The sequence below is a fragment of the Maylandia zebra genome, linkage group LG17 (genome assembly GCF_041146795.1).
Source record: "Maylandia zebra isolate NMK-2024a linkage group LG17, Mzebra_GT3a, whole genome shotgun sequence".
NCBI classification, from domain to species: domain Eukaryota; kingdom Metazoa; phylum Chordata; class Actinopteri; order Cichliformes; family Cichlidae; genus Maylandia; species Maylandia zebra.
In genome coordinates this window covers 39,046,278-39,061,662 of record NC_135183.1, presented here as the reverse complement: position 1 = coordinate 39,061,662, position 15,385 = coordinate 39,046,278, and the positions used below count along the sequence as shown (strand labels likewise).

General features: G+C 44.0%; 2 protein-coding genes across 2 annotated transcripts; one reads left to right on the top strand and one right to left on the bottom strand.

The window, feature by feature from the left end:
- Nucleotides 1–281: 281 nt before the first annotated feature.
- Nucleotides 282–5,313, bottom strand: babam1 (BRISC and BRCA1 A complex member 1). The gene is made up of 9 exons (XM_004553782.3): nucleotides 5,178–5,313; nucleotides 4,121–4,570; nucleotides 3,975–4,033; nucleotides 3,779–3,899; nucleotides 3,513–3,591; nucleotides 3,408–3,432; nucleotides 3,178–3,307; nucleotides 2,993–3,079; nucleotides 282–1,125 (listed from the first exon to the last, which is right to left on the bottom strand). The coding sequence occupies exons 2-9, from the start codon at nucleotides 4,553–4,555 to the stop codon at nucleotides 925–927; spliced, it is 1,137 nt and encodes a 378-aa protein (XP_004553839.1). The 5' UTR covers nucleotides 4,556–4,570; nucleotides 5,178–5,313; the 3' UTR covers nucleotides 282–924.
- Nucleotides 5,314–5,687: 374 nt separating this feature from the next.
- On the top strand, nucleotides 5,688–14,970 carry ushbp1 (Usher syndrome 1C binding protein 1). Its single transcript, XM_076876092.1, has 14 exons — nucleotides 5,688–5,921; nucleotides 6,910–7,133; nucleotides 7,340–7,467; nucleotides 7,655–7,818; nucleotides 8,044–8,202; nucleotides 8,324–8,571; nucleotides 9,369–9,509; nucleotides 9,599–9,687; nucleotides 9,807–9,942; nucleotides 10,073–10,283; nucleotides 10,730–10,888; nucleotides 12,119–12,216; nucleotides 12,698–12,820; nucleotides 12,932–14,970. The coding sequence occupies exons 1-14, from the start codon at nucleotides 5,916–5,918 to the stop codon at nucleotides 13,095–13,097; spliced, it is 2,052 nt and encodes a 683-aa protein (XP_076732207.1). The 5' UTR covers nucleotides 5,688–5,915; the 3' UTR covers nucleotides 13,098–14,970.
- The last annotated feature ends 415 nt before the right edge of the window (nucleotides 14,971–15,385 follow it).

Below are 15,385 nucleotides of genomic sequence, written 5' to 3'. Positions count from 1 at the left end.
TCAGTGCTTCACTAACATTCAAACAGCACGTGAAGCATCAGAACAAGACTGAGAACCTCCACACTGAATTAATCTTCATGCTACAACTGGAGAAGACTTCCTGTTTACAACGGTGTCTGCTGCTCGACTGCTCAATCACCGCCATAAACACGAATATAAAGACATCTGAGCTGCAGTGAAATCACAGTTACAGCTGAAGGATCCCAGCAGAGGCTTTGCTGCCATCTCCTGACAAAAGCTAGACATTAAAAAAATGACATCAAACACACGAACACGACAAGTGTCATTAAACGAACGTTTTTAATCCGCAGAAACAGTTTTACAAACGTCATCTGTACACAACGTGTTTCGAGTGCATCTACGGGCAGTGCAAAGGGCCGTTTTTACAATCATACCCTTTATTTTTTCATTGCTTATGTAACATAACGTAAGTGTGACAGCTAAGAAAGAAAACAAGCCCTTATAAAACAAAGTAGATTAAAACAGACGTACAGGCAGGATCACGTGTCTCTGTGATTCATTACTTCAAATTAAGGTTCATTAGTTTCCCGATCGCCTGCTTCGGAGCAGTGTGGTGTGTTAGAAAGCAACGAGGGATGAATGATGCCTTTACACCGTTTAGCTGCTCTTTTATCTTTTTCTTGGATTCTGGGACTTTTAATCATTCTCACGACACCTGCAGCTAACAGCTGCATGAGTTCTGCAGCTAAGATGAAGAAAAAAAAAAATCACTCGTCTATTTTAGTATGGACATACAATGTCTGTGCAGTTGGCAACTTACCAAACCCCTTGGTTATCCTTAGATCTACACCTACATCCCAAATAATACATGAATTACAGCAGCTAAGAGAAAAAATGGTCATAATGTGGAGGAAAAACCGAAACGCGTGCGTGTGGATTTCACAGAGAAGCCAGTGTCCCATTTTAAACTGTTGCCTCAATGTCCTGGGGGTCGTCCCCCTCCAGCAGGCTGTAAGATGCATGACTCTGGAAAGGCCTTTGTAAAGGGTGAGCCAGAAGTTTGGCCATGCAATTGTGCAGCTCAATGGCGGGTCCGCCTAAGGAAACCTCAAAGCGGTAACACATGCCCTTAGAGTCCAGGTTACTGAAAGAGGTGTAGTTGTCCTGGAGAAAAAGCAAATACTCAGTTTAAGAGTATGCAAGAGAATATCAGGTGAGACAGTGTAAAACAGCTTTTTACATACAGAATCAAAAGGCCGGTGCTGGTTTTTAGTGTCAGTACTGCAGTTTTATCATCACTGGGTGTGAACACGAGAGCAGCAAAGGCTTTGAAGGTGAGTCGGGCGTGCAAAAGCTCCACAGCCCAGAGTTTGGCATCGCTGTCTTACAATGTGCAGAAAATATCTTAAAAGATAAGCTTGGAGGCATAGATGGTTCATTTTTTCAAATATATATTTTGGGGGGGTTTTAGCCTTTAATGAGATGGGACAGTGGAGAGAAGACATGAAAGCTGGGAGACGATGCAGGGGACGACATGCAGCGAATTGCCTCAGAGCAGAGCTTTAACGCTCAAACCAGTAACTACAGCGGTGCCCTGGTTCACATTTAACATGCCACAGAGGCTTTTCAAACATGCTGAACACTGACGAGAAACAAGGACGTACTTTATGTTTAGACAAGTAAAGGTTTGGATTTATTCAAAGGTTACAACATGCACTCACTGGACCTTGTTGGTACCGCTTGTCTCAGCTGTCTCAATCCTTTGGGTCACTGATTCAACAAAACGCTGGAAACATTTCTCAGAGTTTTTGGTTCTTCTTGACGTGATAGCATCACGCAGTTGCTGCACAGTCATCGTGGAAATCTCCCGTTCCACCACATCCGAAAGGCCAACGCGCTCTAACGGCAGAGGTCATCTAAGTGCAGTGATCTCATCGTCACATTCAAGAAACCAGCTTGAGATGATTTAAGCTTTATGAGATGGTGCGTCACGCTGCTGGGAGCAGCCATCAGGAGATCGCATCACTGTGGTCAGCAACAATACTCAGGGGTGTCCAACTCCAGGCCTCAAGGTGTCCTGCAGGTTTCAAATGTGTCCTTGATCCAACACAGCTGGTTTAAATATCTTGAAGTTCTCCAGAGGCCTGGCAATGAACTCATCGTTTGATTCAGGCGTGATGTCCCAGGGTGAGATCTAAAACCTGCAGGACACCCTCGAGGCCTGGAGTTGGACACCCCTGCTTTAAACGATTCTCAGCTGGTACTAAAAGGACCAAAGTGTGCCAAGGAAATATTTGCCACACTCCAATCTTCTAATTTTGTTGAACCTGTGCGGAGCGTAGCCTCAGTTTCCTGTTTGTAACTGACAGGAGTGGCAGCCAGGGCGCTCTCCTGCTGTTGTAGCCCGTCTGCTTCAACATTAAGGCACCAAAACACGTCACGTTTAAAGTGACTTAAATCACCTGCTATGCTGACATGTGATTGGCCGATTGGATATTTGCATTAACAAGCAACTGATCGCGTGCACCTAAGAAAGTAACCAATGAGCGTATAGTGTGGTTTGTGTAATACTTGCTAGCTGAAAAATTTGTTGTCAGTAAAGCACTCACGCACTGTGTGCCATTATTGTGTCGTCTTATCCACTGAACTAACTTATTTTAACAGATTTGATCTTGATCACGAGGTATTTTATGTTCCTCTGTTTTCTTATTCCTCATGTTAATAATCATCCACACGTCCCCCCCTTTGGTAGGACAGTAACTGCATCGCTGTGGCACAGCATGAAGCTTGTTTGACTCCTTTAACCACCCGGTCAGTGACAGTCTAAGGCTGCGGTCAGTTTGAGACTGGATACTATTTGATGCGATGGTTTATGGACCGAGACCTCTGATGAATGTTTCCAGCACCTTGTTGAACCTGTGCCATACAGATTTAAGGCACTTCTGAAGGTAAAAGGGCGTCAAACCTGGTACATGGAGCTGCTGCACACAGTTTGAACCAATAACCCTCCATCACCAGCTTCTGCACTCACCCTCCAGCTGGTCTCATCCCCCTGCTCTTCCACCCCGTTGTGCAAATAGACCACGTCGAAGAAAAAATATGGCGACTGCAGCATTTTCTGTGACAGGACAGAGAAACACAAAGTGCACAGTCAGGAACAGGTCCCACGTGTAAAAACTAAAATACAGACACAAAGAGAGACTGTGCTGTACTTACACTAACAGCCTCAGATGGGTTGAACTGCAGCTGCCCAGCATGACGGCTGTAGATAAGCACAGTCCGCACCACATACGGAGGCGGGATAGTCTGAATATTCTCCATCAACGGCAGCTCGATTTTCTGATGTCTGCAAAGGCAAAAAATGAGCAAACAGTTGAAACACTTATGTGTTTAGAAGCTAAAAAAATCGCATTTTTAATCAAATTTACAGCAGATCTGTTACTTACATGACATTAAGGAGATCTTCCAGGTCTATAAAAGGGGAGTTAAGGGTCAAAACCAAACATCTAGAAGTTACTAGCATTTTTTTGTCAGTTTCAGTTTAAGGATACTGAAGGACTCGCACACGTTGGTCTCCAGGTCATACAAGCAGCTACACAGCTCCCTGGGATCAGAGGTAAAGCCTGACAGCTGAGATATGTCCACAGATGGATTAAATGACGTTACATTAGGGAAGTGCATTCAACCGCCATAGACAACAACAATAAAAAGGAACTACATGATCATGCCCAAACAAACGGCTAAGAGTGTGTTGAGTCTTCTACATTTTTTAGAAGTCACACATAAGAAAAAGCATCCTAACAGCTCTCGTACTCACCCACAGGGCGTCATCGTTGACGACCACCAGAGCAAACTCGTGCCGTTTGTCAATCTTGTGTTTTGTTCTGACAAACATCTCAATCATCTTCTGGGATATGTTCAGAGCATTCGTTTTAGACCTAGGTTGAAAAACAGTCAAATTAGGCGGTGAAACTTTGACGACACACAATGAAGTTTAACATGCAGCCGCCTACCCGTTAAAGGACTCCAGCTTTGGCAAAGACATCTCTTCAGAAAGATCTAAGCAGATAATCTGTCATAAAAGAGAAGAACTGACAGTGAAAATGACTTTTTTTTTTCTTGTGACTCTTCAAAAATCAGAAATGCTAAGTGGACCCACCACTTTCTCTGGGCAGTTTACACGGGGCACTCTGAGCTGATACTCTGCCGGTGAAGGGACGGACGTGGTGAGTGTGGGGTGCTGCTGTGTGGACTTTGGCCAGTCTTTGGTTGACACGGCCGTAGTGGACAGTGGTACCGCAGCACTGGCCGCAGCAGTCGCACCTGTGACGGCAGTAGGAGCCACAGCCTGAGCCGTAGACACTGAGATGGTTGCGGTGGTGGAACTTGGAGGGCTGTCGCTGGTCGAGGCCTCACCTTCTCCCTCCACACGACTTCCCACGGCAGGCTGAGATATGCTGGGGTTCCCGTTGCCTCCGAGGCTGCCAGTGCTGCTGCGTCGGTCCTCAGCACCCTCTGGGTTGGAGCGCGTTCGAGGTCGGAGCTCTACAAGACGCTCCTCTCCATCTGCCTGGCCGGGCTCTGGTGTGTCCATTGATAAAGGAGGAAGCTACAGAAGTGGAGGTGGTGAGGTGAAGTTAGTTATTCTGGCTCTCAAAGATTTCTAGCATTTAACAGGTGATGGACTCACTTGACATTAAAAGGCTGGTATAATATTTGTAACTTTGCTTGCTGTCCATCCTTCACAAAGACCAACAAGTGCAAATCCACCTAAAATCCTAAACACGGGCTTCTCATAAACGACACCGCTTGTCCCCATCTTACAGAGGGCACATTTACACCAGACCACCACACAACCATTCTCATCAACTTTAAAATCATATTTCTACTTTCAGTACAAACTCAGTCCAGTGTAAAGTTCATTTTACACACAAGGACTGCTTCTCCACGTGTTAGCTCGAGTGTTATGTGTAGATAAACGCAGTGGTGTATATTTACAGGAAATATTATTAATTGGCAAAAGCTTGAGTCAATGCGACCAGAAAACCTGACAAAGTGCTAAAAACCACAGCAGACAGAGCAGCTGATGCTCCACGGCTGTAGCAACATTAGCCGTTAGCATTAGTTAGCTTTAACGAAAACAAATACGTCAAATCAGTCACTCTGTGAACTGAAGTATAACTTTTACATTTGGAAGAAGAAGAACAGACACTTACTTAATTATTACGACAGGTCTTGTATTTATATACGGTAACAACTCATTGAGGACTGAGAAATATTCCAACAGCGAGCTAACATTTGTTTTGAACGGACACTTCCTGAACGGAAATGATATAACCAGAAACTGGAACGGGTACAGTGGAATTGTGGGTAATGAAGTTTATGGATTGTGGTGCTCAAAAACAGTTTTGCTGACCTAATAATATAGTTTTTACTGCAGTAGCAGTAGTAGTAGTATCATAAAAAGCTTTGTTTGAGTCCACAGATACTGTCATGCATAAGTAATCGATTGATTTATTGATGTATTGAATTTATTCTACCAAAGTGAGTCTTTTACTATATTTTTTGCCAACACCGGTCTGCAGATTGTATCCAAAAAATAAACAGGTAGCATTTTCCTGCGTATATATCACATTTTAACCAGATAGGATAATTCACACCCCCTTTGGTCATAATCAGACATAGAAGCACACTACGGACAAAACAGGAAAGGACTCAGAGTGAAAGGGAATGGGTGGGGATGACTTTTCCACTTACTTCATCCATCACACAAAACAGTGTTAGGCAGACATGGAGAGAGCAGACTTATTACAGAGACTGACTGACTCTTGGAAAATATAATTACACAAAATAGTAGGACGGAAGAAAACAGACCCTCATTTTGTCAATTTTTTTTTTTTTTTTTACACACGTGGTAAACTGAGTCACTTCTGCAGTCACACAGATCAGCGAGCATGGAGGTAAGTTATGATGAAATGTTTGAGGGATTGTTTTGAAGGTTTAGTGAGATTGGGAGCAACATAAATCCAGTTGAGCTTATGATATGTGACACAGTATATGAGTTTGTAATGCAGTTCAAAGCTGTCACTGGTAAATGCCTAATGCAGATGTCGCATGTTGCTCCAATATTCCCCATAAGAGAAGAACTGTTGTTTGCAGAACTGCTGCAGCCTCATAATAGAGACTTTTAAATGATTTAATCTGCCCTATCGATAAGGCAGGGTAAGACTTTTTACTGTTTGAAAACATGCACTTTGCACATAAGTAATAAAATCCACAAATCTGAAATCAGAGAGTTGGTCTGACAGCATGCGTAAAGTCTTTATTCCCCCTTTTCATGCCTTAATGACTTTTCTCTGACACTGACTGGGAATAGTTTGGTAATGAGGATAAGGAATTTCAAGTATGTTGCCAACTCTGGCCTGCACCATATATACGTGTGTTATTAAAAAGATGTATGTGTTCAATCGTTTAAAAAGTACATTTTCATTCTACATCTGACTGTAGTTAATTCCATAATTAAAGAGTAACATTTTGTTCTGATTCAACATTTTGTGTCTGAGAGATTTGTTCAGCGTTCTTCATGAAAACAATAGATGGTTCGGTCCACAAATATTTGCTTGGCAGGAAGTTGGATGTCAGGATGTTTTAGTTTCCTCCTTTTCCGTTGCTCAGAACAATAGCTGCCAAACATGTTTGGCTCAATAGCGTAACAGATTTTTAATGCTGATACATTATATAATTAAATTATTTTGCTGTACTCACTGACAGGTGCTTGTTCACAGGACGGAAGAAGGCTGCATACATCGGGTGTGATGTGTGTTATTATTGGTGCACGCAGACGTGACAGATTGCAGAAATATAAAAAAAATACAGCAAAAAACTAAATGAATGGGTCCTCCAAGTTATTTTTTCTTTCAGTCCAAACACGACTCCATGTTTCTGTAGGATTTCAGGCGAGGCAGATGTGACAGTCTGGATGCAGGGTCAAGGTGTGACAAGGAGGCGATGAGCCCGAGTGACTATATCTCCCTCTACCACGAGGGCTGTGACCCTGCAGTCATCCTCGAGCCTACACCAGCAGAGCTGGCTCAGTGTGAGGCTGAAGTGGGCACGCTGCTCAACATCATTGCTGAACTGAACAAGAAGATGGGGTCACTAAAAGCTCCAAGGTAAGCGAGGCGCCCGGCGCGACGGCTGGATTTACTGCAGCATCACCTTTGGCTCCACTTTGACTTGAATACTAATGCCATCCTTACAAGACACCTGAAATCTGTGGATTTGTATTCATCCTTGTGGGCAATACCACACATATTTTCACATTAATAGGGAGTTTGATATTCAACCTATAGCTCGTGTAAACGCACTACTCTTGCAGTGAACCAGATGACACGAGACCGCCGGCTCCATCCAGGCCTCTGGTTCCAGATCTTCTGTCTCACCGGCTCGTTAGAAGCAGCCCAGAAAGAAACAGCCCAACATCTAAACCTCCACTGAATGACCAAGGTTGGCGTTACCATAGCATCACTCGTTCATCAGCAGAGCTTATCAGTTTGGATGCCATGCACTTTCATCCAATCCAGAAGCTTCCACCGATTAATATTTTATGTTTATGTCCTTTATTGCATATTTTATGTTTGTTTGAGCATCATATACTGCATATATCCCTGCACCTTTGCTTTCTATCCACTAGGAGGCAGTGGTGTTGTCTGGAGCAAACTGCAGGAGGTTTTATCATCAGTGGAGGACTCCATCAGCTTCAGAAGGACCTGGGCGGCCCCCATCACAGCTTCTGACCAGGAAAAGCACAGAGAGCATCTGAGAGCAGCTCAAGAGAACTGGGTTAAAGCCAGCCAGGTATAAGTTAAAAACAAATAAGAATAATCACAATTAAAACATCTATTAAGTAATTTAAAGCTGCAAAGCCCAAGAAAAAGAGCTTCAGGTCCATATACTGGCTCTTCTTCTTTCATAAAAAAAGAAAATTCAGCAAGGATCAGTTTATGAGAAAAAAATGTCATTGTTCAGACTGTCTTTAGACTCCCATCAGTCCCTTTCATGATCCTGCTTCATTTCCAACAGATATTGGAAGAGATGGAAAGAGAGTTTGGGATTTCGTGCCGGTCGAGCTTCCCAAGAGACCAGTACCAGGAAGACATGCTGGATGGGGACAAACAGGAGTCTGCTCTCAGAAGCCCCCCACAGAGCAGCATCAGCCAGGTGGAAGAGGAGAAGAACAAGGTGGGAGAAGATGTCTCGTACTTTATTAGCCAGAATGAATCTCGTTCAGTGGACAAAGATCCAATAAACACTACAAGAGACTGACAAGAATCAGTGCAGCTGCCTTTCTCCTGTGTTTCAGCTGGTTGGTCTCCATAAAGCCTGGAGGTCTGGCGGCCACATTCCTTCCTACCGGCCCACTGCTGGGGCCCTAAGTCCAGACTGGGCCTCGCCCCCCTATCCCGGTTCACCTTTACTCCACAGGAGAGCCAACAGAGCTGTGACGCCTCTGACTGTGGGTGGGGATGGATCTCCACTGGGATCAGTTAACTCGGGCAGTCTCTGTCCCAGCCCCCTTAGCCTGGAGTCTGAGACAGAGCGGCTCAACAGGTGGGAGTGATTAGCAGCTTAGAAGGTTTAGGAGTTATAAATAAAAATAAAAACTCGACTACCACATTGTTGACACACGCTGTCCCTGTATTTACATGTATGTAAAGAAAGACACAGATACAGTTTCACTTACTAGACTTATGACTACATGTTCTTATAACCTCCCACAGCTCATTTAAAGATTCAGGTAGATATCTGTAACACTGGTTCTTATCACCTTTCTGCTTTAACAGAGTACTCAAAGCATTTTATACAACAGGCCACATTCACCAGTGCTTTCTATTTAACATTCACACTCCGACTTGGGATTAGTTTTTTATGCCCAAGGATAATTAGCATACAGGCTGGAGGAGCCAGGGATCGAACCACCAACCTTGCCATTAGTAGATGACCTGCTCTGCCTCCTGAAGACCGCCTCAAAGTGCTTATAAGGGTCAAATCTCAAATCTCACTGGTCTGATTGATGATGTAATTGCTGAAGTTTAACTCAACCAATCAAGTAAAGCAGCTTCTTCATGTGTTATTTTGATCATTAAAGCCATTTCACTCTTAACCCCAACCAATCACAGCAGATGGCCCCGCCCCTCCCTGAGCCTGGTTCCGCTGGAGGTTTCTTCCTGTTAAAAGGGAGTTTTTCCTTCCCACTGTCGCCAAAGTGCTGCTCATAGGGGGTCATATGATTGTTGGGTTTTTCTCTCTGAAGCGCCTTGAGGCGACTTTTGTTGTGATTTGGCGCTATATAAATAAAATTGAATTGAATTGAATTAATCCCCTCATCCTCACTCACTTTACCGCAGATGCATCGAGAGGCTGAAGGCCAGAAACGAACGTCTCACTGCAGCTCTGGAGCGAAGGAAAGGAGAGTCGGAGCAGATCAATCTCACGCTGAACAGGCTTGAGTCCGACTGCTCGGCCCTGCAGATGGCTCTCAGATACTGGTACCAATAAATATTTCTGTCTGTGTCAACGCTGGACGAGTTCGTTATCACCTGTCAGAAGGTCACGTTTTGTGTTTTGCGACTGACAGTGAGGAGTGTGAAGAGGCCTACGGCGAGCTGCTGTCGCTTTATGACGCCAGGAAGCAGCAAAGCAGTCCTCAGCAGAGTGTCTCAGCAGGTGATGGAATACCGAGTTTTAATACTGCTCGCACCAAAGAGCACTCAGACACTCACATGTACAATATACGGCTTTCAAGCATTAGACACAGTTGTGTTCTCTCTTTTTCCCATCATCAGAGCCGGTCGGTGACATTCGGGACCCAGACAGTCCATTAGCTCAGCTGAGGAAAATGGGCACTGAAGAGCTGTCCACCTCCTTCTCGACAGCAGGGGTCACAGAGGAGACGGAAACAGCGAGTCACACCGGGCAGAGGTGATGTTTTAAAACGCTTACACACAACAAAGCTGACGAAAGAGTTCGAGATCACCGTGTAGGAACTTCAAATATGCAAATTTCTTGGGCTGCGCTTTTGTCAGCTTGTTCACTGCAAGTAACCCCACAGGACGCCCGAGCCCGAGGATCGGGAGGCGGCTCTCCGGCAGCAAATTGTGCGCCTGAAGAGGGACCGGGCAGCCATTTGCCTCCCTAAGCCAGGTCCAGGAGCAGAGGCCAAACTGAGCCCACCTGGACAAAGAGGGGGTCACATGACTAAAGACAAGCCTGATAACAAGAAGGAGAAGGCTTCCCTGTTTTATGAACTGATCTCAGTCAGGGTATGACGTACATTACAATCACACCATGGCCAGGAAAAAAAAAAAAAGCATGCAAAACTATGGATGCAAAGAGATTATGAGTGAAACAGATTTATTCTATGAAAGGAGTAAAATATTTGCACAATTTCCTAAAACACTGTTTGCATAGTACTCTAAATACATATACAGGATATAGTGGATGAGACGCCATGAATATACAGATTATAATAAATTCATAATAACTCAAACAAAAGTGCAAACCAGCTAAACGAGACAGAGTTTCATGAATTTACATGCAAACAAAAAAGAAAAATCAGGGGACACAACATCAGGATATTCTAAAGAAATCTTCATGCATTGACAATCTGAGGTAATATTTATCAAATCAATAGAGGAACCAAAGCTGGGCTTTGGTGCCTCTATCCAATCATGTAGCTGCCACTCTTTAAATAACCGCTTTTGTTCAGGAGGAGATGTCAGATCTGCGAGCTTTAATCCGCCTCAAGGAGAAAGAGCTGAGGTGTCTGGAGTGGAGTTTAATGGACCAGAAGGCTCAGGGAGCAGCTGGGGTCTTCATCCCAGAAAGTCTCCAAGAGGAGGTGGAGGATCGTAGGACTGAACAACAGGTAGGATACACTCCTGCAGCAGCAATCCAGACGGGGTTTTTATCCTTTCTTTTTTTCAAATTGGAAAATAATACAAAGTCAAGGTGAAACGAGCAAGAGGGAGCAGGACGCTGGTCTACTGTGACAGACCCGATTCAAATATGGGTGCCCCACGTGGGAAATCACACATCTACAAAAGCAGAATCCCTCCAGGCCAGGAAGGATATTTTGGTTCCACAAGGTCTTCTGCTGAGCTGTCCTGTCACTGCAGCACAGATTCATGCCGCGCATCTCTGTCATTGTCAAATGACAAAGAGTGGAACAGCTCCTTTAGCTTTCCTTCCCCCCGTGATGTTAATTTGCACTGGCTCTTTGCCTCCAGATTACAAATGTGAATAGCTTTCAAACTTCCTGTGCTGCACGCTGCCTGGTTTCTGCAGACTGTGTCCTGTTTGGCTACTTCACCTAAAATCCCAGTCAGCGCCCAGGCCGTGTAATAAATGCTGCGTGTACATGCAGGCGTCTGAACCAGCTGATTTTGCTCAGCTGGAGAAATTAGACCCAAGTATTATGTTCCTGATACGGTCAATGATAAAAACAAATGATGTTAGAATCAGAATACGTTTGAGGAAATTATGTGGTCACATCGCTCTGAGACAGTAAGAGCAGTAACTGATCACAGGCAGGGATGGTTCCTCTGTCTCTCACTGAGCGTGCTCCTGTCACTGGCCAACACGTCATGTAGTGGGTGGGAGGTATCGTCCAGCGTCGTCCTTGTCCTGGACAACGTCCACCTCTCTGACACCCCTTTGAGAGTCCAGCTCCATCCCCACAACACTACTGGCCTCGCAGATCACTTTATTCGGTCTGTTGGACACTGAACTGTAAGAAATACTGGCGACCACCAGCCCCAGCCTCATAGTAGCTCGTATGGTATGAATTAGAAAATCTCAATTAATTACATTCACAAGGTTTTGAGAAAACTTGACCTCTGACCTTGACCTTGAGGTCAATATTGGGATATCAAATCCACCTCATTTTCAAGCTATCATACTCACAAACTTCGGTGTCCACGGCCAACAGTGTCCCATCAGCCTTAAAGTGTAAAAGCACTTCAGAGCTAAAAACACGAGACATTGCATGATGACAGCCTGGAGCCACAGCTTTAGATTAAAGTGCACATACGCCAGAGGAGAAGTGAAGACACCTTTGGGACTTTGGGCGGTATCTTAACTGAACGTTGTGTTTCAGAGGCTCTGTGAGAACGCAGCGAAGCTCGGTTGTGAAGGGGACATCGCTGGTTATAGGACAAGACCCATCCTGAAAGAGCTGCAGGCGGTCCTGCAGAGGTGAGGGTTGGATTCTGTCTTTTCCATACCTGTCGGTGTCATATGGCCTCTATATAGAAGCACTTTAGCTCTTGACAACTTCTAGTTTCGTGTTTTAACAATAAAATCTGATAATAATTATGATAGTAATTATCTGGATGTTGAATATGTGGACGTACTTGAATATAATCAGGTTTGAAAATGTGTCAGACATCTCTTGGCCGCTTTGAACTGTTGCTTAGGAACGCTGCAGACTTTGCACATAAAGAATTTCTAGCTGTTTCTCTCCACGATGTGCTTCAGAGAGCACCTTTTCTCTTCTGACCTAGAGTGCTGAATACTTTTAAATAAAGCACTCCTGTTAACACAATGCGTCACAGCGGCCCTAAGGCCAAGGACGCATGTTAAATATGAGTCTGTGAGTAAACATCTTTTGTGCTTGCAGCAAAATGAATAACCTCACAGCATGTTTACCCACTGACCTCACTATTTCTTTTTCCAGGGAGCAAGCCTTGAAGAAGCGGCTGGCTTTGGTCCATGAGTCACTGAACGCAGCCGTCTCAGACAGTTCCTCCCACAGGAGGGACAATGCGGAGCAGATAGCTCGCCTCACACAAGCTCACAGGTGAATGGAAAAAGAAAGCTGCTGAATATACTTCTTTGGTGTCTGTTCATCAGGCCCTTTGTGCTCAGCTTGAGTCAAAGTTAAAAAGTCATGTGGATCTTTTCGTCGCAGCAAAGCCTTGAGTTCATACCGTCAGATACGGAGGAAGTATCGGGAGCAGGTGTGGCGGCTGGAGCAGAAATTGGCGGCCTCGATGGAGAGTCGACACGGCCAGGGCGGAGCTGCAAAAGCTGCAGAGGAAGCCTTGGAGTGGAGGAGGGAAGAGACTGTTTTATAAGACATCAAGTCTTCGCTGAAAGCCATCTCGACATCCGTATCTTAATCACATCAGCTACATGTGTAAATATGACGAGTATAGCTTTCTGCTTTTATCTAGTTTATATTACATGCTTAGATTTTTAGCCTTTTTCTGGGCCTGTAAAGAATATCTATTTATCTAGCAATCATTAATGACATCCAGCACTTTCTTTGGCTCTTGGGGGGTAAAAAATAAAACATAACACTGTGATTTCTACCTGAACGGTTGTGTAAGATTTATCAATAAACTGAATTGGACTCTAAAGCTTGGCGTCTCTAAAAGGATCCACATCAGACAAACAGCTGGGACTCAAAGACTGAGCCCACTAAAGGCCTCGGGACTGACCTCAACAGTGCACACGTCCATTTTCCTGCAAACACCAACTGCACGAAGCTGCTGCCAGGCATCCTTCCTTTTGTGACAGCGGGGTTAGTAGTCGACATAGTAGCGTAACTACTCGTTTTCTAAGCCTCGCCTCACTCTCGTATGTCTAAACTTACCTTGTGTATAGTTATCGTGTCTGGAAATATCTGCCTTGTACATTTATGCTGTAATCCCGTTATACTGAGGAACATTTTATGCAAGGTTAAACATAAGGTTTCCATAATGCAGTCTGCACCCTGAAAAGTACCCATGTTGTTTGTTTTTCTGCTAAATCACCAGGAAATGACACAGTCTTTAAATTTACTTACAGTATAATTATTTCTTTATATCCTGTAAAAACCTTATTTGTTACCTCTTTATTCTAGTGTACCTATTTATTTGTTGGTAATGTGCATACTTCCAGATGCACTGGGCTTTTTTAAATTATTATTTCTAAATTCAGTGGATTGACCCTTTAAGACCCGGCTTATTGAGCTTCTCACCTTCTTTGTCACCCACTCGTTCATATTTCAGTCGCTCTGCCTTTACTCTTTATTTCCTCCCCCTCCATCTTCCCTGCTCTCATCTCTCACCCCTCGCCCTGACCTGCCCGAGCCGGTTAGCTGCAGCTGTGACTGCCGGTCAGGAGGTTAAGGCAAAGGTTGAGTGTCACACCCACAGGGTCACAGCGATGCCTGCCTGTTGTGTTAGGCTGTGAATGGAGAGTTCACAGTGCCAGACGAGGTGGCGAGCCCCTGACGCTCCGACTCCTGCCTGAGCTCGCCCTTTCCCGAGCAGAGGTCACCGGAGAGGGCCCGTCCTCCCGCTCCCCCCACGCCTCCAGGTCACCATCGCCATTGTTGTAATAGCTGCCATTAGAGCAGATGATACAATTATCTTTCCATTTTGTGTTGCCGCTCTCTAAGATCTGCGTTAAGCTTCTGAGTTCATCAAAGGTTTTTTCGATGACACGATTGTTGTAACCTCTGTGTGACTCTTGTGTCAAAGGCAACGCAATAAAGCAAAATGTCTCTTGGAAAGAAATGGATTTTTGTTCTTTTGTTTATCCTCGAGGGGTGAAAAAGTGTTCAGATGTTTTATTTCGGTACCTAAAAGCACTCTATTAAAAGTCGTCTTTCAATTATCAAAATAAAAGTAGTGACAGTTTATTCATTTTAAACAGCGTATTATTTTTCAGATATCTCGCCACCATGGAAAACTGGAGTAAAATGTATATTTTCATTTAAAATATACTAACATAGTGTAAGTGCAGTAATCATTAAATATACTTTGATACATTATTACTGCCTGTTTTGAGAAATGCACACACAAAGTTCCAGATCGAGTAGATACAACAAAAAATGTCTGATTTCAATAAATGCATATATATTTGCTGTTGTCCGGCTCCCTGCTAATATTCCATGTTTGTTATTTAAAGATGTGTGTAGTACGTTAGCCCACATGAAATGTTTTTGTTCTTTAAACACAACTGGAGCCGACCATTTGAAACATTTTTAATAAAATAATAAAAAAGACTGACTTGTTTCCGACTCATTAACAGTCCACAAACATACAGATATATAATGACTACAGCTGTCTCTTCTGGCCGTTTTTGTGTGCATGTAAAATCCTAATTCAACTGAATTCATTTGCAACATAATTACAAAAATAAAATAGTTCAAAGTAATGTTAAACGCCTGTGATCTAATGTAGTTTTCCACCATTAAAAAGTGAGAAAGTGAGAAAGGTCTAATCTAATCTAGCTGATACGTGTGCGCTGAAGCATGCGCTGAAATACAGTTTTGCAACAGTGCACTCCCAAAGGATGTGAGATTGGAAAGTCAAACAAAGAGCATGAGAACCGAGCGATTAGCCCCAACAGTCTCATCTGTTAACATTTAGGC